The sequence below is a fragment of the Stegostoma tigrinum genome, chromosome 19, assembly GCF_030684315.1.
Source record: "Stegostoma tigrinum isolate sSteTig4 chromosome 19, sSteTig4.hap1, whole genome shotgun sequence".
Taxonomy (NCBI): Eukaryota; Metazoa; Chordata; class Chondrichthyes; order Orectolobiformes; family Stegostomatidae; genus Stegostoma; species Stegostoma tigrinum.
Genome location: NC_081372.1, coordinates 3525532 through 3547243, shown reverse-complemented (window position 1 = coordinate 3547243; position 21712 = coordinate 3525532). Strand labels below are relative to the sequence as shown.

Sequence of the window (21712 nt, the reverse complement as noted above, 5' to 3'; positions counted from 1 at the left end):
TTCTGAATTGTTTTATCCACTCAGGAGACTCAGCCAATGGATGTCCCCACTCAGGGAATGGAGACCCAGTCCATAGAATCCCTACAGTGTGGAAGCAGGCCATTCGGCCCATCAAGTACACACTGATCCTCTGAAGAGCATCCCATCCAGACTCACCCTCGATCCTATCTGTGTAACCCTGTATTTCCCATGGCTAACCCACTTAGCCTGCGCATCCCTGGACACTATGGGAAATTTAGCACAGCCAATCCACCCCAACCTGCACATCTTTGAACTGTAGGAGGAAACCGGACCAAATGAAGTAAACCCATGCAGATGCGGGGAGAATGCGCAAACCCCACACAGTCACCTGAGCGGGCTCTGAGGCAGCAGTGCTAAGCATTGAGTTACCAAACCCCTCAGCACAAAGGGGCCAGTTCTGTCTGCCAAGGATGGAAACTGCAAAAGGAGCAAGAGTAGGCCATTCGGCCCTTCAAGCCTGCTCCACCATTCAATATAACCATGGCTGATCGTTCAGTGTAATATTGTAATGCCATCCTACCCCATATCCTTTGATCCCTTTAGCAACAATGGCTACATCTACCTCCTTCTTGAAAACACTTTGATCTCAGCCACTTTCTGTGGTAGAGAATTCCTCAGGCTCACCACTCTCTGGGTGAAGAAATTTCTCATCACCTCACTTCAAAAAGGTTTATTCTTTATCCTTAAACTATGACTGCTGGTTCTAGACTCGCCCCACCATAAGGAATATCCTTTCTGCATCTAACCTGTCTAATCCCGTTAGAATTTCAATGAGATACCCCCTCATTTTTCTGAACGCCAGTGAATACAATCCTGACCAACTCAATCTCTCAGTTTAGGAAGCCTTTGCTGCATTGTCTGTAAAGCAAGAATATCTTCCACAGATAAGGAGTTAAACCTGCACACAATATTCCAGATGTGGTCTCACCAGTGCCCTGTATATTTGCTGCAAGACACCCTTGTTCCTGTGCTCGAACCCTCTCACTATGTAGGTCAACTTGACTTCGTCATGGCCTGCTGCATCTCAGTGATTCACAAGGAAACCCAAGTCCCATTGAACATCACCCTCTCTCAACTGATAGCCATTCATATAACCTGCTCCCTGTCCCTCAGCGAAGCTCAGAAATCAAGCACAATAATTTGGACAGAGATGAAAACACTCACCAAACCCCACCAGAGAGCATCTGCATACGTTGCAAAATCTTCATTGTCATCTTTCTCAGCGAGATAGACCAGGAAGGAGGCGAGAATGAGACACAAGAAGCCAATGTACCAGGCAGTGATCAGCTCCTGAAAGGCATTGGGCACAGTGAGGAGATAGAGGGAGTGAGAGAGGAAGAAACAAGACAAACAGCTGGAACTGAAGTGTGAGAATCAAGGAAGTGAGACATGAGACATGGAGAAAAAAAAGAGAAGACTTGCATTTATATAGCAACTTTCACAACCTCATGCTGTCTCAAAACACTTCACAGCCAATTGAGCGGAGTTACATCAGTCAATTAGCAAATGCAGCAAGCACATAGAAATAGTAATGTGGCAAACCATTAGATTACACCAACAGGGAGCAGGAGGAGGCCATTCAGCCCCTCCTGTCTGTTCTGCCAGTTGATAACACCATAGAATCCCTACACTGTGGAAACAGGCCCTTCAGCCCAACAAGTCCACACCCAACCTCAGAGCACCCACCCAGACCCATCCCCCTATAACCCACCTAATCTACACCTCTCCGAACACTACAGGCAATTTAGCATGGCCAATTCACCTAACCTGCGCATCTGCGGACTGTGGGAGCAAACTGAGGCACCCAGAGGAAACCCACGCAGACACAGGGAGAATGTGCAAACGCCACGCAGATAGTCACCTGAGGTGAACCAGGATCCCTGATGCTGCGAGGCAGCAGTATTAACCCCTGTGCCACCGTACCATTATGCTGTTATCCTTTTCATTCTGATGCTCTGATTCCTTCATCAGTCAAGAATCTATCTCTGTCTTAAAGATATTCAATGATCCTGCTTCCACTGTTCTCTGGGAAAGTGAGTTCCAAGACTAACTACCCCGAGAGGGAGACAAACAATTCCTGGTCTCTGTCTCAAATGGCAATTTTTTTTTTAAAAACTGTGTGTCCTACTTTGAGTAAAGGATCCGTTTTAATGAGGCTGACTGATGAATTAAACAGTGACCCCAGGATTCTGGGCTAACTGTCCCTTCTCTTCAAAATAGTACAGTGAGCTATTCTGGAAGGAGAGGTCCTGCTGAAAATCTGATGCTTTTACAGTTGAATAGCCCACAATGCACATGCATAAATTGCTGTTTAGCAGTTAGCAAAGACCTGTTAGCCAATGCAAAGCCTGATTCTAATCTATCCACATACAAAGAGTTCAAAATGCTCAGATGGATTAATTTAGAGAAGAGAAAAGGCCCAGGGGACAGGCCAGGGCCAACATTGCACTGCCCAGGGTGCCCCAGCTGTATTTCCCAGTTGGCACCGATCTGGTCTGTGGCTGGGTTCCTGGCCTGAGGGTGTACGTTGGCTGCCCATTGCACAGTCCATCCAGTGCCAACCAGTCAGGAACTGGGAACACGTTGCTGAGGCCTGGAGGGTCAGTCAGATTGCCAGAGGCCTCGGGCAGCAAAAGGAACCTCACTGGGAGGGGCAGATGCTACCCATGTAGGTGGTAGAGCATGGGGAGGGTTTGGGGGTGACAGTGCTCTCTGAGGAATGCAAAGACATGTCAAACTAAGTGTATTCTATGGCTGAGCCGAGGACATTACCTCCACCCAATACATACAGGAGGCAGCTCCAACCAAGGGCTGATGCCTCCTCCCCCCAACCCCTCACTAATAAAGTCATCGTCATAGGGCCATAGAGGTCAACAGCTTGAGAAGGCCTTTCAGACCATCCATGCCAGTCAGAACCAACCACCTCACTATTCTCTAATCCCATTTTCCAGCTCTTGGCCCATAGCCTTGTACGCCCTGGTATCAAACTGCACATCTAAATACTCCCAAATAATCCCTGGGATCAGCAGGCTACCTGCAGAGAATAAACTGGGCCTGTATCCTGCAGAGTTGAGTACAGTCAGAGGTGATTTAATTGAAACATTTAAGATCCTGAGGGGTCTTGCCCAGCAGGATGTGGGAAGAATGTTTCCTCTTTTGGGAGAAGCTGGAAGCTGGAGTCAGTGTTTAAAAACAGCGGGGCTCCCATTTAAAACAGAGATAGGGAAAGAGTTTTCTTCTCTGTCAGAGGGTGAGAGTCTTTGGAATTCCCTTCCTTAAAAGACAGAGGAAGCAGAATCTATAAATATTTTTAAGGCAGGGGAAGATACATTCTTGATGACCAAGGGGGTGAAAGATTATTGGGGAATTGCAGGAAGGTAGAGTTGAGGGTAAAGTCGGATCAGCCATGATCATATGGAATGGTGCAGCAGGCTCAAACAGCTGAATGGCCTACACTAGTTCCTTGTTCATTTTCTCATGGACTTTGCTGGAACGGACATTTTCCCTCCGCTCATCTCAGGAGGCTGAGCAGAGACACTTTCTGATCCGGCCCCCCTCCTCCTCCGCTGCATTCACAGCCTCCAGCTCCCTCTCCACAGACCCATATCTCTCTCCACTTGCGCTGCACTCCAGTGTATTTCAGACATTTTTCTTTCATTGTCAGCAGGTTTCAGTGTGAGGCTGCAACACAGATTAAGTGCCACCAGTCTCTGGAGGGAGAACTGCGAGCAGATTTAGTCACTAAACTGAAGTTAGGATGGGGACAGGGCAGCAAAGGTTGACTCACTCAGTGTGGTAAAGCTATCCTCCGATGGGAGATTGAGTAATTTGGGTACATATTCCGTGGAGTTGCAGTGATTTCATTGAAACATCCCAGTCCTGAACGAGCTTGACAGGGTGGATACTGAGAGAATGTTTCCCATAGGCATTGCTCTGTGCAGGGCACTGTCTTGGGATAAGGAACTGATCATTTAGTATTTTTTAAAATTAATTCATGGGATGGCTCAGCTAGCATTTACTGCCCATCCTTAATTGCCCAGAGGACAGTTGAAAGTCAATTATATTACAATGGGACACCAGACCAGGTAAGGATGGCAGTTTCCTTCCCTGAAGGACATGAGTGAACCAGATGGGTTTTTCCAACAATCAGCAAGGTTTTCATGATCAGCATTGGATACTTAATTCCAGATTTTATTGAATTCAAACTCCACATGGCAGGATTTGAACCCAGGTTCTCAGAATATTGCCTGAATGCCTGGGTTAATAGTCTAGCGATAATGTCACTAAGCCATTGCCTTCCCACTGAGATTAGACAAAATTTCTTCACTGAAAGTATTGGGACTTCTCTACCTGAGAGCGGTCTGGCCTCTCCCAGTTGGTGAGTGTGTTCGGGATTGAAGGAGCTGGGATTTTGATCTCACCAGGAATGAAGGAATGGGAACATACGGCTCAGCCGCTGTTCCACTGAATGGCGGAGCAGGCTCGATGAACCAATGGCCCACTCTTGCTCCTACTCCCCGAGTCCTGCTCACCATCCCTCTCGCGGAGTTACCTTGCTGTGTGCGTAGACAACCGATCCCAGCAGCTTCCAGGTTCCCCCTCTCCGGTCCATACGGATCATCCGTAAAATTTGGAGAAACCTCAAGCTCCTCAGCGCTGATGTAGCAAAGACATTGCCCTGGGTCCCTGCTGCAAGGACAGCTATTGAGGCCACGAGAACCATGACATCTAGAAATGGAAAGGCAGGTCAAATAAAACCATTTCACTGAAGTGTCAGCTATCCCTCAAATCCAACATGTACAATCATTCCACAAAATGTTCCAATTTTCCCCACTCCCTTTCCCTAACTATGGGAGTTAATGACAGCTCTTTAAACTGGGAAGTGCTGACAGTTTCTGTGAGGGAGGATAAAGTTGAGTTTGACTAGCTCCTGCTTTTAGGTTTCAATATCAGCAACTTGTGAAGGAAAGGGGCTGAGGATTTTCCCAGCTGATAGCTTCAGGGAATGAAAGGAGCCTGAGGCGTGGGCTCGAGGAGGTATCCTGTATCCATCAGTCAGTGCAGCAATGTAAAACAAACTGAAAACAGGATCTACTGGAATAAAAGAGAGGCAGATAGAAAGAGAGAGAGAGAGAGAGAGAGAGAGGGGGGGAGAGACAGAGTGACAGAGAGAGAAGAAAACAAAGAGGGGGTAGAGACAGTGGGATAGACAGAGAAAGTGAGAGACAGAGAGAGAGAAAGTGAGAGGCAGAGAGAGAGAGAGAGAGAGACAGAGAGAGAAGAAAACAAAGAGGGGGTAGAGACAGTGGGATAGACAAAGAAAGTGAGAGACAGAGAGAGAGAGAGAGAGAGACAGAGGGGGTGAGTGGCAGACAAAGCAAGTTTGGGACAATTACACAGAGAGAAACAGACAGACAGATTTGGAAACAATGGCAGAGGCACACAGAACACGCAAGGGGGAGAAGAACGGGCAGAGAAGGAGAGAGACTGGGAAAGACAAGACAGTGGGACGCAGAGAATGAGAGACAGACAATGAAAGAGAGAGAGAGAGAGACACACGGATAGCAAGACGAAAAGGCAGTGAAAAATTGAGACTGACAGATGAAAAGCGAAACGGAGCGGCATACTGAGGAATGGAGAGATAGTGGGAGAGAAAGCGAAAGAACAGAGAGAATGAGAGAAACAGACAAAGAGGCAAGGACTGAGACACAATCTAACGATGAGGCAGACAGATGAAGAGGAAAATAGAGCGATAGAGAAATAGCGGCAGACACAGTAACAGAGACAGATACGGCCAGAACAGACAGAAAAAGACACAAAGAAAGAGAGAGAGATACTCAGGTACTTCAGAAATCTTTGGGGCAGTGTAACTGGAGTTGCATATCAAAACCATGCAAAATTCTCCAGGCAGCAGGTTCTGTAGGAACTGCCCAGAAAATTGAATTTTCCAATGGGCAAACTTCCTTTGTTTGGAATCTTCTGAAAGAGTCCATTATGTAAGAGGTCACATCTTCCTAATTTGGGGCTGAAAATGAAAAAAAAGGGGAAAAAAGGTATTTAAGAAATAAAAGAATGACGAGAGTAAGATTAGGACCAATCAAGGATAGTAGTGGTAAGTTGTGTGTGGAGTCAGATGAGATAGGGGAAGATCTGAATGAATATTCTTCAACAGTATTCACTCTAGAAAACGACAATGTTGTCAAGGAGAATACTGAGATACAGGCTACTAGACTAGGTGGGATTGAGGTTCACAAGGAAGAGGTATTAGAAATCCTTCAGAGGGTGAAGATAGATAAGTCCCCTGGGCCAGATGGGATTTATCCTGGGATCCTCTGGGAAGCCAGGGAAGAGATTGCCGAGCCTTTGGCATTGATCTTTAACTCGTCATTGTCTACAGGAATAGTGCCAGAAGACTGGAGGATAGCAAATGTGGTTCCCCTGTTCAAGAAGGGGAGTAGAGTCAACCCTGGTAATTATAGACCAGTGAGCCTTACTTCAGTTGTTGGTAAAGTGTTGGAAAAGGTTATAAGAGATAGGAATTATAATCATCTCGAAAAGAATAAATTGATTAGGGATAGTCAGCACGGTTTTGTGAAGGGAAGGTCGTGCCTCATAAACCTTATTGAGTTCTTTGAGAAGGCAACCAAACAGGTAGATGAGAGTAAACCGGTTGATGTGGTGTATATGGATTTCAGCAAGGTGTTCGATAAGGTTCCCCACAGTAGACTACTGTACAAAATGCGGAGGAATGGAACTGTGGGAGATATAGCAGTTTGGATCAGAAATTGGCTTGCTGAAAGAAGACAGGTGGCGGTGGTTGATGGGAAATGTTCATCCCGGAGTCCAGTTACTAGAGGTGTACTGCAAGGATCGGTGTTGGGTCCACTGCTGTTTGTCATTTTTATAAACAGCCTGGATGAGGGCATAGAAGGATGGGTTAGTAAATCTGCAGACGACACTAAGGTCGGTGGAGTTGTGGATAGTGATGAAAGATGTTGTAGGCTACAGAGAGGCATAGATAAGCTGCAGAGCTGGGCTGAGAGGTGGCAAATGGAGTTTAATGCAGACAAGTGTGAGGTGATGCGCTTTGGTAGGAGTAACCGGAAGGCAAAGTACTGGGCTAATGGTACGATTCTTGGTAGTGTAGATGAGCAGAGAAATCTCGGTGTCCTTGTACACAGATCCTTGAAAGTTGCCACCCAGGTTGACAGGGCTGTTAAGAAGGCATACAGTGTTTTAGCTTTTATTAATAGAGGGATCGAGTTCCGGAACCAAGAGGTTATGGTGAAGCTGTACAAAACTCTGGTGCGGCCGCACTTGGAGTATTGTGTACAGTTCTGGTCACCACATTATAAGAAGGATGTGGAAGCTTTGGAAAGGGTGCAGAGGAGATTTACTAGGATGTTGCCTGGTATGGAGGGAAGGTCTTACGAGGAAAGGCTGAGGGACTTGAGGCTGTTTTCGTTAGAGAGAAGGCGGCTGTGAGGTGACTTAATTGAAACATATAAAATAATCAGAGGGTTAGATAGGGTGGATAGGGAGAGCCTTTTTCCTAGGATGGTGACAGTGAGCAAGAGGGGGCATAGCTTTAAATTGAGGGGTGAAAGATATAGGACAGATGTCAGAGGTAGTTTCTTTACTCAGAGAGTAGTAAGGGGATGGAATGCTTTGCCTGCAATGGTAGTAGATTCGCCAACTTTAGGTACATTTAAGTAGTCATTGGACAAGCATATGGACGTACATGGAGTAGTGTGGGTTAGATGGGCTTGAGATCGGTATGACAGGTTGGCACAACATCGAGGGCCGAAGGGCCTGTACTGTGCTGTAATGTTCTATGTTCTATGTTATGATACTGGTTTAAAAAGGGGACAATTTGCAAGGAGTTGTTTGTCTCTTGAAGCTGACTGATCTCACTTGGGAAATTGTTTAGGCTTCGGGACATCAAACCCAGAAAAATTGGCACCATGTGTTATGGGTTCGGGAGAGCTCAGCATAGTAACAGCCGTCCAATTGGTCAGGTTTCAGTGTAACACAGACCATGCAATGGGAGTGAAATACAGAGAAACGAGGGAACTGCTAGCAGTATCTACATCCATTTATCTCTCTCCCATTTCTCTCTTAGTCACTTTTTCCAAATTTCTGTCAAAAGTGCAGACAAACTGATTTTAGAGAAGCTGAAGGAAATAAGTCTGTAACTCAGCACCAAAAAAAACCGAATGGAGAATATAGGCCGTGAGCAACAGGCTGGTTATCAGTGTGTAGGTAACATCAAGGCCTTCAGCAGGGAATTGAAAAGATTGGGAAACCAACGCGACAGGGTTGTATGTGTCAGGGATAACGGGAGCTTCCGATGCTGGGGAATCCGAGATAACACAGTGTGGGGCTGGATGGACATAGCAGGCCAAGCAGCATCACAGCATCAGGAAGGCTGACGTTTCGGGGTCTGGACCCTTTTCTGAAGAAGGGGCTAGGCCCGAGAAGTCAGCCTTCCTGTTCCTCTGGTGCTGCTTGGCCTGCTGTGTCCATCCAGCTCCACACCTTGTTATCTCAGGGTTATATGTTTAGTATGTTTTCCGTGTGTGTGTGTGTGTGTGTGTGTGTGTGTGTGTGTGTGTGTGTGTGTGTGTGTGTGTGTGTGTGTGTGTGTGTGTGTGTGTGTGTGTGTGTATATTTTTAATTCCCCTTTATTCATTCACAGGATGAGGGCATCACTGGCTCGGAAGCATTTATTGCCCCATCCCTAATTACCCAGAGGGCATTTAAGAGTTAACCACATTGCTGTGCGTCTGGAGTCACATGTAAGCCAGACCAGGTAAGGATGGCAGTTTCCTTCCCTGAAGGACATTAGTGAACCGGATGGGTTTTTCCCAACATTTGGGAATGGATTCAGGGTCATCGTCATTCGATTCTTAATTCCAGATATTTTATTGAATTCAAATTCCACCATCTGTCGTTGGTGAGATTTGAACCCAGATCCCCAGAAAATTGAGAGAGTATGTGTGTGCACGAGAAAGAGAGAGAGAGTCTGTGACAGAGTATGTTTGAGTGAGAGCATATGTGAATGTCTATGTGTATGTGTGTGCATATGAGAGAAAGTGTGTATGTGTGCGTGTGTGTGAGATTAGATTCACAATTAGATAACCACACAGCCTTTATCATTCTGGCTCCCTGGATGTGGTCTGACATTATTCTAATATTCTGTTGTCAACATCACTTTGAGAAAATTGTGCATTTGGTCTACCTCTCAAAAATTCTGAAAAGTATTTGACTAAGAGTGGCTTCACACCTCAGAACAATGCTCCGCTTTGGAAAATGTTCTCAGTTGCAGTTCCCAGCCACATTCAGCAAACATGTCCAGGGGTAGGGACCACTGCCAGCAGGATTTTTTATTCCCATGGCCCAAAGGGAGACTGTTAAAGCCAGGTAGCCACCAGGGATCCTCCTGTGCAGCTCAAGTAAAGTGGCATCCTTCAAGGGAAACGGGATAGGTGACTGCATCCACTCACCGATCACACAGAACGGTTTTCGTGCAAACTTCAGTCGCCCTCGCCATCCTCGATATCGACAACAGCACCCAGCAGACCAAATCCGCACCATGTACTCCACGCCAAAAACCACAATTGTTACTATTTCCTGCAGCATGAGAAGAGATAAAACAATTCTCAGATCACCCTGAACCTGAAAGCTCAACTCGTGTCTTTCAAGCATCTACAAAATCTTGGTTAGGTTGCAGTAGAATGCTATTGTTCTGGGTCTCCATGCCAATGAAAGGAGATTGGAGATATCACAAATAAGCAATTAGTAATAATAATGCCAGACTTGAGAGGCCATGGCGCTGTCAGAAAAGCCTGAACAGGCTGGAGATTTTTTTTTCCCCTCGAAGGCCCAATAGTTGAGCAGTGGCCTGATAAAATTTGGAAGGGCATTTTAATCAGATAGGTGAAGCGAAGATGTTACCATTTGCCTGCAGCCCAAAGCTAAGGGTTATCAATGTTTCATAATCACTCTTAAATCTACTTGGGAAGTCAGGAGCTGCTCCAAATATGTTGATACATTTACTGGAAGCTGGGCTAACACAATGAAGCAGAAAGGAATCACAGGACAGGATAAGATTAATGAGGTAGGCTCAAGGAAACTCATAAGGCATAAACAATGGGATAGACTCATTGGGCTGAATGGCCATTCCTGTGCTGTAAATATTTCAGTAAGTAATCTTCAGTAAATACGCACCTCAACCATACAGCCATTTAGACTGTGAGTGACTCCATGCCAACAGCGATCACACAAAAGACATGACTTGCATTTATATAATGTATTCACGTCTTCGAGAAATTTTTCAAACATTGAGAGAGTTTGACAGTGACTGCTGAATCATCCCTTAGAGCACAGGGATTTGTGAGCACTTCTGATCAGCGTGTTTAAAAGGATTGGATCCATATCCCTGATAGAATCATAGAATCCCCACAGTGTGAAAGCAGGCCAGTGAGCCCATGCCAATTTCTAAAGAGCTTCCCAACACCCTACGCCATCCCTGCATTTCCCATGACCAACTCACATAGCCTGTATGTCCCTAGACACTATGGGCAACTTAGCATGGCCAACCCACCTAGCCTGCACAGCTTTGGACTGTGGGAGGAAACCCACAGAGATATGGGGAGAATGTGCAAACTCCACACAGACAGTCGCCCGAGGCTGGAATTGAACCCAGGTCCCGTGGCGCTGTGAGGCTGCAGTGCTAACCGCTGAGCCACTCTCGACCGCAGTATTGAAAGTTTTAGCTCACTCACCCTCTCCTCAGGAGGAGATTTCCAGATTTCCATTCTGTGCGTTGTGTGAGGGTGCGGTTCTTGACATCACCTCTCACTGGCCTAGCTCAGATTTTACAGCTGTTCCTCTTTGGTGTGCACCCCCTCCCCCCCACCAGAGGAAACCTCTCCATCCATCCAATCAAACTCTTCATATATCCTAAACATCCCCATGAGATTACCCCAAACACGGTGCTCCTCTCTGAAGACAGTTCTATCCTGTTACTAAAAATTCTTAGAGTCATAGAACCCCTACCATGCAGAAGCAGGCCATTCAGCCCACTGAGTTCACACCAACCCATTGAACAGCATCCCATCCAAAACCATTCTACTACCCCGTCCCCGTAACCTGTAATCCTGCATTTCCCATGGCTAACCCACCAAGCTGGATTGGTTATGCTAAATTGCCCATAGGGATGTGTAGATTGGTTGGGTTATAGGGGGAACGGGTCTGGGTGGGTTGCACTGAGGTTCGGTCTGGACTTGTTAGGCCAAAGAGCCTGTTTCCACACTGTAGGGATTCTATGATTCTATGATTTTATGATTTTATATCCCTGGACACTGTGCAATTTAGCATGGCCACCCCACCTAACCTGCACAATTTCAGACTTCTGGTGTTCCCTAACCACAACGAGAAATACCCACTCTCCACCTCATATTGGAATCTAAGCAGGACCAGCTCCACTTAGTCACACAGTTAACAGTTGACGTTACTCACCAGTATATACAGAGCTCCTTCTGATCGCTGCTCATACTCCTTGATCGTGGAGAAGACTGATAGTACCAGGCAAGAGAAGACCAGTAGAAAACTGCAAAGTACAAGAGAGGAAATTGCAGTGAGTTAAGGAGCTGTCTGAAGTAACAATGGATAAACACTCTGCACTGAAAGCCAGAGGCTTGCACTGAGCTATGACATTGGGATGGTGTCAAGGAGGAAACAAGGAGCAGAGTGTTTCAGGGAAGACATTCGAGAGCGTGGGGCCTGGGATAGCATGGCCACTAATGACACAGCAATGAAAACCGAGCATGCTCAAGAGGTCAGAATTAGAGGAGCACAGATTGTCAAGGACTCTGGGGCTGTGAGGGTTTGAAAAGATTGCATAAAAACAACAGATGGATTTGAAAACAAAGGTGAGGGTTTTGAAACCGAGGCAGGACTGTGGTGGGCGCCAATGTTGGTCAATAGCACAGGCAGTGATCAGTGAATGGAGCTCAGTCACATCCCCAAATCAATCAGATCTGACAAATTGCTGTTTGTGGAAGCTTGCTGTGTTTCCATTGGCCTTTGTATCACAATGACTAGACCTACAACATATTTAATCAGTTCAAAATGCTTCGGGACATTCTAAAGTCATAAAAGTAGAAGCTTTTGCTTTTTTGGCTCAAACCAACAGTACAAATATTTCAATCACAACACCATCTTTCAAAGCCACATCTGGGTCTGGGCCAGTCACAGTTTTCTCCCCAAATTATTTCCTTTCTGATTCTCAGTTTTCCTAAAAATCTAATTCCAAGGCCAACTTGCTTTGTCTATTTTTTTTTTAGAGATAATGGGAACTGCAGATGCTGGAGATTCCAAGATAATAAAGTGTGAAGCTGGATGAACACAGCAGGCCAAGCAGCATCTCAGGAGCACAAAAGCTGACGTTTCAGGCCTAGACCCTCCCCCTTTCTCCCTATTTATTCCAGTTCCCTCTCCCCATCCCCCTCTCTGATGAAGGGTCTAGGCCTGAAACGTCAGCTTTTGTGCTCCTGAGATGCTGCTTGGCCTGCTGTGTTCATCCAGCCTCACATTTTATTATCTTGTCTATTTTTTTTACTGTTTTCCATTCTTGTTCACTTCTGTTAATCTGTTTCTTTCATCTTAAGTCACCACCTCTTTGAGCTCAGCTATTCAGCTTCAGTTCCCATACGGCACTGTAACGTGTTGTTCACTGACACTCCAGACCCCACTGCCTTGTTATAACTATAAGGACACGAGAGATTAGAAAGGTCATTCAAACTGTTCAAGTTCAGCTCTTGAATGTATTAACTCTCCCTCCATATCATCAGCAAGTGTCTTCCTGAAAATCTTGAAGCACTGCCTTCCTTGATTGATTATTCCAAACATCTATCACTCTCGGAGTGAAGGTACTTTTTCAGATGTCAGGTGGAAATTAATTGTTACTCACTTTTATGCTCATAATCTAATAATCTATCCCATTTCATATTTTATCAACACTCCCTTTAACTATTTTCTTGCCAGGCTTTAAACTGGAGTTTTGTTCTCAATAAACACTCTTCGAGCCCTGCTCCTGTACAGGTCTCTTCTCTCCAATTTCAGGGCATTCAGCCCATTGCACCAATTCTATCTGTTTGAAAGAGCTACCCAATTAGTGGGTCTAATTTCCCCATAGGGTTGCATATACCCTTCTGGTATTTTTCCAGTTCCTCCTGTTGAAAATTCCTCTTGAATCTGTCTAGATCACAACTCACCGCTAAAACAAAACTCCTACTTCCACCACATCCTCCTTCAATTGTTCATTATTTTAAATCTGGTGCCCCTCTGGTTATCAAACATCCAGCAACTGGAGATGATTCCTCCCTATTTAACAAGCAAAAAACTTTTTGTAAGTTTGAACATGCCTTTTAAATATCTGAGAAAGGGTCACTGGATGCAAAACGTTAACTCTGTTTTCTCTGCACAGATGCTGCCAGACCTGCTGAGTTTTTTTCAAATCTTTTGCTCCTGTAATACTGCATTGGAATGTCAGACTAAACCTTTGCACCTAACCTCTGGAGGAGGCCTGGAGCCCCGAATTAACTGATTCCAAGTTGAGAAGGTAGCACCTAGTCAACCTTGGATAGGACCATGAGCTGAATGGTCCCAGGTGATTATCTACGGGGTACTGCGCAGGTAGGAATCAATCATGTCAAGGTGACTGGCTTTGAGTGTAAGTGGAGTTCTACCAGACCAGGTGCTAGATGGTGGGATTAGAATCAGCGACTAGTCCTTATTTTCCAACCCCAGTGGGTTGAATCATCTCCTTCCCTGTTTCCACTGATTACTGCCAGTCAAGATAGTGCAGAAGCAGTCCCTGTTCACATGCAACAAGATCTGAACAATATCAAGGCTTGGGCTGACAAGTGACATTCGCACCACACAAATGCCAGGCTATGACCATCTCTAATAAGGGACAATCTAACCACCGCCCCTTGACCCCAATGGTGTTACCATCGCTGAATCCCCCCTATCAATATACTGGTGCTTACCATTGACCGGAAACTCAACTGGACCCACCACATAAACACAGTGGTTATAAAAGCACCCCAGAAACTGGGAATACTGTGGCGAGTAACTCACCTCCTGACTCCCCAAAGCCTGTCCACCATCTACAAGGCACAAGTCAGGAGTGTGATGGAATACTCCCCACTTGCCTGGATGGGTGCAGCCCCAACAACACTCAAGAAGCTAAACACCATCCAGGACAAAGCAGCTGCTTGATTCGCACCACATCCACAAGGATCCCACTCCCCCACCACTAACGCTCAGTAGCAGCAGTGTGCACTTTCTACAAGATGCAGATATTTGTCAAAGATCCTCAGGCAGCACCTTCCAAACCCACGACCACTTCCATCTAGAAGGACAAGGGCAGCAGATACATGGGAACACCACCACCTCCAAGTTCCTCTCCAAGTCACCCACCATCCTGACTTTGAAATATATCACCGGTCATTCAGTGTCGCTGGGTCAAAACCCTGGAATTCCCTCCCTAAGGGCATTGTGGGTCAACCCACAGCACATGGACTGCAGTGATTCAAGAAGGCAGCTCACCACCACCTTCTCAAGGGGCAACTAGGGATGGGTAAGAGATGCTGGGCCCAGCCAGCAATGGCCACATCTGACAAATGAATAGAAAAAAAAGAACAAAACAAAGTTGCTGGAGAAGCTCAGCAGGTTTGGCAGCATCTGTGAAAGGAAAAACGGAGTTAACGTTTCAGGTCCAGTGACCCTTCCTTAGAACTGATGGTGGTTGGGAAAACTTCAATTTATATGGAGAAAATAGGGAGGTGGGTGGGGTAGGGAGTAAACGATAGGATAGAGCCCAAAGAGAGAGAAAGACAGTTGGACAGACAAAGGAGTTGCTAATGATCAGGCTGGGAGGATGAATGGCTGTTCATGGGGACTATCAGTGATTAACAACAGGGGGTGTGTAGTGGCAGGCTGTGTGGTAACAAGGCCTGGTGTGTGGGGTAGGGGGCTGGGACATGGGGGAGTTTAGTTCCTAAAATTATTGAACTTGATATTAAGTCTGGAGGGCTGTAGGGACCCCAAGTGGAAAATGGGGTGTTGTCCCTCCAAAGAGTTTGGTCTGTCTGCCACTTCAACAGTCAAAACATCAACAGTTTAGAGCCCAGGGAGCTGACAGACAGATCCATTAACAGACATCCCTGGAACTAAAAGCTGTAACCATAACGAAGCTGATGAAGGAAACCATTCAGCCATTACAACAAGGTAATCTTTCCTCTCACGCTCTGGTTCATTTCATTGCTCAGCTGTTAATCAGAAAAAACAAGCCTTAGCTGCACCATTTTTTTCTCACAGCTTCATCTGTCCTCGCTTTTATTTGCAGGCCAGAATACTCCATGCTTCCAGGTTGGTTCCATTTGTTCGATATTAACAGTGGTCACCAACTGGAATCATTCAAAGGGAACATCGCTGTTTGACAGAATAACAAGAGAATGATTCAGTGATGTGCAGAGAGGCTTGGCAAAATCTTTCTTCCACAAACATCTGAAACAGAAGGGCAGAGTCAGTCACTCAGACCAGAATATTTGAGTTATTTATGGGAGAAGGCCTTTCACAACCCAGGGATGTGGTAAAAGTGTTTCATGGACAACCAGTGACTACCGTAATGGAGGAAACATAGCAGACAATTTACACACTGCCAGCTCCCAAAAGCAATTAAATGTATGACCATATCTTTTGCTTTAGTGACACTGACTGAGGGATAAATCTTGTCCAAGACGCCAGAGGCCATAAGACCATAAAACATAGGAGCAAAAAAAAGGCCATTCAGCCCATTGCGTCTGCTCTGCCATTTAATCATGGTTGATAGATTCCTCAACCCCATTCATCTGCTTTCTCCCTGTATCCCTTGATCCCCTTGATAACCAAGAATTTATCTATCTCAGTCTTAAATGTACCCAATGACCTGGTCTCCACAGCCTTCTGTGGCAGTGAGTTCCATAGATTCACCACTCTCTGGCTGAAGGAGTTTCTCCTTATCTCTGTTCTAAAAGGTCTTCCCTTTACAGGTTGGCACGGTGGCTCAATGGTTAGCACTGCTGCCTCACAGCACCAGGGACCCAGGCTCAATTCCGGCCTTGGGTGTCTATCTGTGTGGAGTTTGCATGTTCTCCCTGTGTCTGCGCTGGTCTCCTCCCACAGTCCAAAGATGTGTTGGTTAGGTGGATCGGCCATGCTAAATTGCCCATAGTGTTCAAGGAGGTGTAGATTAGGTGGGTTATAGGGGGATGGGTCCAGGTGGAATGCACTGAGGTTCGGTGTGGACTTGTTGGGCCGAAGGGCCTGTTTCCACACTGTAGGGATTCTTATTCTTTACTCTAAGGCTGTGTCCTTGGGTCCCAGACTCTCCTACCAATGGAAGCATCTTCCCAGCATCCACTTTGTCCAGGCCATTCAGTATTCTGTAAGATTCATTTAGATCCCCCCGCACCCTCATCCTTCCAAAATCCACAAGGATAGACCCAGAGTCCTCAATGTTCCTCATATGTTAAGCTTTTCATTCCTGGGACCATTCTCATGAACTTCCTCTGAATCCACTCCAGGACCAGTACATTTTTCCTGAGATATGAGGCCCAAAACTGCGTTGAGTACAGGAGTTGGGTAGTCATATTTCTGCTATACAGGACATTGTTTAGGCTACTTTGGGAATACTGTGTGCAATTCTGGTCTCCCTGCTATAGGAAGGATGATGTGAAACTTGAAAGGGCTCAGAAAAGATTTACAAGGATGTTGCCAGGGTTGGAGGGTTTGAGCTACTGGGAGAAGCTGAATAGACTGGGGATATTTTCCCTGGAGCTTCGGAGGCTGAGGGGTGACCTTATAGAGGCTTATAAAATCATGAGGGGCATGGGTAGGGTGAATGAACAAGGTCTTTTCCCTGGGGTGGAGGAATCCAAAATTAGAGGGGCATAGGTTTAAGGTGAGATAGCAAAGATTTAAAAGGGACCTAAGGGGCAGCTTTTTCACACAGAAGGTGGAGTGTATATGGAATGAGCTGCCAGAGGAAGTGGTGGAGGCTGGTACAGTTACAACATCTAAAAGACATCTGTGTGGATACATGAATAGGAAGGGTTGAGAGCCATATGGGACTATTTATTTGGGATATTGGGTCTGCATGGAAAAGTTGGGCTGAAGGGTCTGTTTCCATGATGTACATCTTTATGATGCTAATTATATCCGCTTCACCTCATTTGATCCTGTTCCACAATTACTGCACATGTCCTGTGTTTGTATAACTCCTCCCAACTGCATTGAACACAGCGAAGGAAACAGTCACTAAAATAGCTCCTGGAATGAGGAATTTCAAGTGTGATAACAGCTTGGAGAAGTTTGAGCTGTTCTCCTCGAAACAGGTTATGTAGAGAGAAGGTTTTGGTCATGGCTTATAGTCAGGTACGTCAGACAGAGTAGCTCAGGAGAAACTGTCCCAAGCGGTGGAAGGATCAAGAGCAATAAATGGGTTAAAGAAACAATGACCACACCTGGAAAAACATAAGAAGCAGCTGGAATCTGGTATGCAGCAGGAGACTGGAATCTGTGATACAGTGAGAGGCTGGAATCTGGGATATAGACAAGAGGCTGGAACCAGGGATACAGAGAGATCTGGAATCTGGGACACAGTGCCTCACAGTCTGTGAGAACCAGGTTCCACTCAGGCAGCTAAGAAGAAATTAGACGCTAAAGCACGCTAAAACTGGCCCGAAGATGGGAAACCAATGCCATCCGACAGAGTGCCACCTGCAAACAGCTGTACTTCCTGCATGAATGCCTACGCTATAACAAGAAATTAGATCTTTATGTGAAAAGAAAGACTACACAGGGCTGTGTGGCAATGGCTGTTGGGTGGTACTTGGTTATTTGCTCCTTCAGTGAGCCAGTACAGACTCAGAAGGCAGAGTGGCCTTTTACTACACTGTGACCATTCTGTGAAGTACCACAGTCAGTTAGGGTCAATAGATTCCTTGAACAGGCAGATGGGTCATCCTGCTCTTTCAACAGGAGAAAATATGGAGTTGAAGATGCAAAGTAAGATTCCCATTTCTACTTTGTGCTGGACCCTTCTGGAAGTGTTGGTGAGGGGAATTGTAAGAATACACTGGATTTATTTGAGATCTTCAGAGAGATAGTAGGGGTTTTTGGAGGGAATATCTCGGCAGCTTTGTCACCATGAGGACAGTCATCTCATGTCACTCACGCAAATATGAAACAGGAACTCAAGAGGAGGCCATTCAGCCCTTCGGCTGCTGCTGCACCATTCTGCAAGGTCTTGGATGATCCTATTGCGTTGGGAATCCCACGTTCCCATCAACTCACCTGTTGGACAGTGCTCTATCTATCTTTTCAAAAATAAAATTTCAACATCCCACCCCCCACATGAGGGTCCACAGGCACACACAGCTCTTGGGGGGACAGACATAGATGGAGGGAGAGAATTCTTATATCTATCATGAAAGGGTGACCCCTCATTGTAAATCCATGACCTCCTTTCTCTCTCGCTTGGACTGACTCAAACCAGTAGAAATCCCATTGCATGTCCAGGCCACTTTTGGAATACTGCATACAGTTTACCTGCCATAGGAAGGACGTTGTGAAATTTGAAAGGGTTCAGAAAAGATTTACAAGGTTATTGTTGGGTTTGGAAGGTTTGAGCTATAGGGAGAGGTTGAATAGGCTGCGGCTATTTTCTCTACAGCTAAGTACTGATCTTATAGAAATTCATAAAACCATGAGAGGCACGAATAGGACAAGAAGCAAAGGTCTTTTCCCCAGGGTAGGGGAATCCAAAACTAGAGGGGCATAGGTTTAAGGCAAAAGGGAAAAGATTTAACAGGGGCCTGAGGGGTAACTACTTCAGGCAGAGGGTGGTGTGTGTTTGCAATGAGCTGCCAGAGAAAGCAGCACAGGCGAGTACAATTACAACATTTAAAAAGCATTTGGATGGGTACATGGATAGAAAAGGCTTTGGGGGATATGGGCCAAACGGGGGAAAATGAGCCTAGTTCAGTTTGGGATACCTGGTTAGCATGGATGATTTGGGCTGAACGGCCTGCTTCCGTGCTGTATGATTGACTCTATGACCCAGTAACTCTGATCCTGACTGAAAGGATATCATATACAGGATTCCTCTCTCTAAATTGGGGGAGACAGTATCAAAATATGAACATTTGGGAACAGAAATATGTTATTGACCTCAACCGGCTGCTTCCTTTCTCAAGCTTCACGTAACCCCCTCCCACACACTCAATCCCGATTATTCACTTTATCCCATCCCTCAGTCCCACTTTATTCTCTTGTCCCTCAAGTCCTGTGTCCAAGTTGAAGCCCATGCGCAATTTGAATTTTCTCACTGGTGCATTTTGAACACCTTGATCACTCTTTGATGAAAAAGATGTCCTGAAAGTTGACTCTTGTCCCAAATGTATCCAATGTGCATCTTGACTCTTGTCCCAAATGTATCCATTGTGCATCAAATTACATCATAGTGAACATGGACCCAGACCTCCATCGCTCTGCAGCTTCAGTTAAGTCACCATAAAAGTTTGTCCTTTTGCTAGACAGTAAACATCTCTTGTACAGCCAGATACTCTCAATGGCCTTTTCTACCTGAATGAACAAAACAGATTAACTTGAACCCAATGGCTCGGATATTCTATGCTTGGTATCTACCCCTGGCCAATACCATTGCAATCCGCAACTGATTCTGACAGACCATGGTACCCAAAGTCACCTTCAATCTCATATATTCATGCAGGTGAATGTGTGAGCTAAGAGTGCGAATTGCTACCTACCCAGAGAACATTCCAGAAAATAGAGAGAAAAGCTGCTTGTAGAAAGTGAGCAAAAACACTGAGAACACAACATTGGGCATACGCCCAATGACAAGAAATAAAACTTGCTCCTGAAAATCATTCCTGAAACCATAGGAGGCGAAGCTGAGCTGAGATCGAGGATGTAACAATATAGATATTACAATGCTGGCCTTCTCAGGAATGAGTTTCTCATATTAGTCAATGTATTTGCATCTACAGGTAACAGAAATCTCATATTCAGCAGCTCCCACTGGACCAGGCAGCCCCTGCAAAATGCATTGCATTCTCTGTGTTGTGAAAAGGTCCACAGTGAGAATGAAAGGTCACAGTATTCACTTGTACATAAATAACCGCTACACCTGAGCACTGAAACCTGGTGCTGAGTATTTTTATCCTATTCCTTTTATGAAGTGTTGAGCTATAGCCCACGTGCAGAGACAGTGATTTCACAGCCAAGGTGTTGTAGCATCCATCTACTTTCAGACTATAGCATAAGCTGCACAGCAAATGGAAAAAGTGCAACGGGGATTGAAATATTTGGCGGTTGGACTGACACAATTGTTGCTGTGGTTTGGAGGAAGCATTTCTCTGTATCTAATCATGTCCCAATCTGCAGAGCATTTTTTGGTGTAGCGTACATGGAGCTTTACTCTGTATCCAATCCCAAGCTGTTCTGGTCCTGCGAATGTTTGATGGGGATAGTGTAGAGAGAGCTTTACTCTATATCTAACCCTGTGCTTTCCCTGTTCTGGGAATGTTCAATGGGGGACAGTGCAGAGAGTGTTTACTCTGTATCTAAACTCCTGTCCTAGGAGTGTTCAATGGGGACAGTGTAGAGGGGACTTTACACTGTATCTAACCCTGTGCTGTCCCTGTCCTGGGAATGTTTGATGGGGTCAGTGTAGAGAGAGATTTACTCTGTATCTGACTCCGTGCTGTCCCTGTCCTGGGAGTGTTTGATGGGGGGAGAGTGTAGAGGGAGCTTTGAAACAAACACAGACATTGCTGGAGAAACGCAGCAGGTCTGGCACCATATGTGAAGCGTGAAAAACCAAATTAACACGCTGAATCCACTGTGTCTCTTTATCAGAATTGAAAAGGGTTGGAAAATGTATTTTTGAATAGTTTTGATTGAGGCAAGAGGAGAAACAGAGGGCTTGGAGGCTCAGTGTAAAAGACAAAAGGGTGGTTGATTGTAGTGGAAGAGAAATTTTAGCCTATAACAGGTGTAAATGACAGTAGAAAATAATTCTTCAGGCTGAGAGTGAAGTAAGCAAGGCAGAAACAAGGCTGGGGAGAGATTGGAAAGAACATAGAACACAGAACAGTACAGCACAATGCAGGCCCTTCGGCCCACGATGTTGTGCTGAACTTTTATCCTAATCCTAAGGTCTATCTAAGTTTCACCCCTACCTTATACTATCATCCATATGCCTATCTAATAGTCACTTAAATGCCCCTAATGAGGCTGACTCCACTGCCCTCTCCGGCAATGCATTCCACGCCCCTACCACTATCTGAGTAAAGAACCTACCTCTGATGTCTCCCCTGTATCTACCTCTACTCATTTTAAAACTATGTTCCCTCGTAATAGCTACCTCCGCCCTAGGAAAAAGTCTCTGGCTGTCCACTTCATCTGTACCTCTGATCATTTTGTACAGAAGAATGTATGACAAAAAGTGGAGAACAGACATCACAGGATCATTCTAAAATTGTGGAATTCAATATTAATCTCTTAAGGCTGTAAAGTGCCTAAGCAGAAGATGCTTGCATTGTCCTTCACTGGA

At 45.6% G+C, this 21712-nt stretch overlaps 1 protein-coding gene across 8 annotated transcripts in view; it reads right to left on the bottom strand.

Moving 5' to 3' along the window:
• The window catches only part of LOC125461558 (potassium voltage-gated channel subfamily KQT member 2), a 283167-nt gene that overhangs the window by 175885 nt on the left and 85570 nt on the right, over positions 1 to 21712 (bottom strand). For all 8 annotated transcript variants that reach the window (XR_009446913.1, XR_009446914.1, XM_059652710.1 and 5 more), the window contains exons 2-5: positions 11545 to 11635; positions 9528 to 9654; positions 4574 to 4749; positions 1186 to 1311 (exon numbers count right to left, since the gene is read on the bottom strand). Coding sequence is in view for 6 of the 8 variants with exons in the window: in XM_059652710.1 (XP_059508693.1) it covers positions 1186 to 1311; positions 4574 to 4749; positions 9528 to 9654; positions 11545 to 11635 (520 nt within the window). In the remaining 2 variants the exon portion in view is untranslated. The remainder of the gene's footprint in view (positions 1 to 1185; positions 1312 to 4573; positions 4750 to 9527; positions 9655 to 11544; positions 11636 to 21712) is intronic.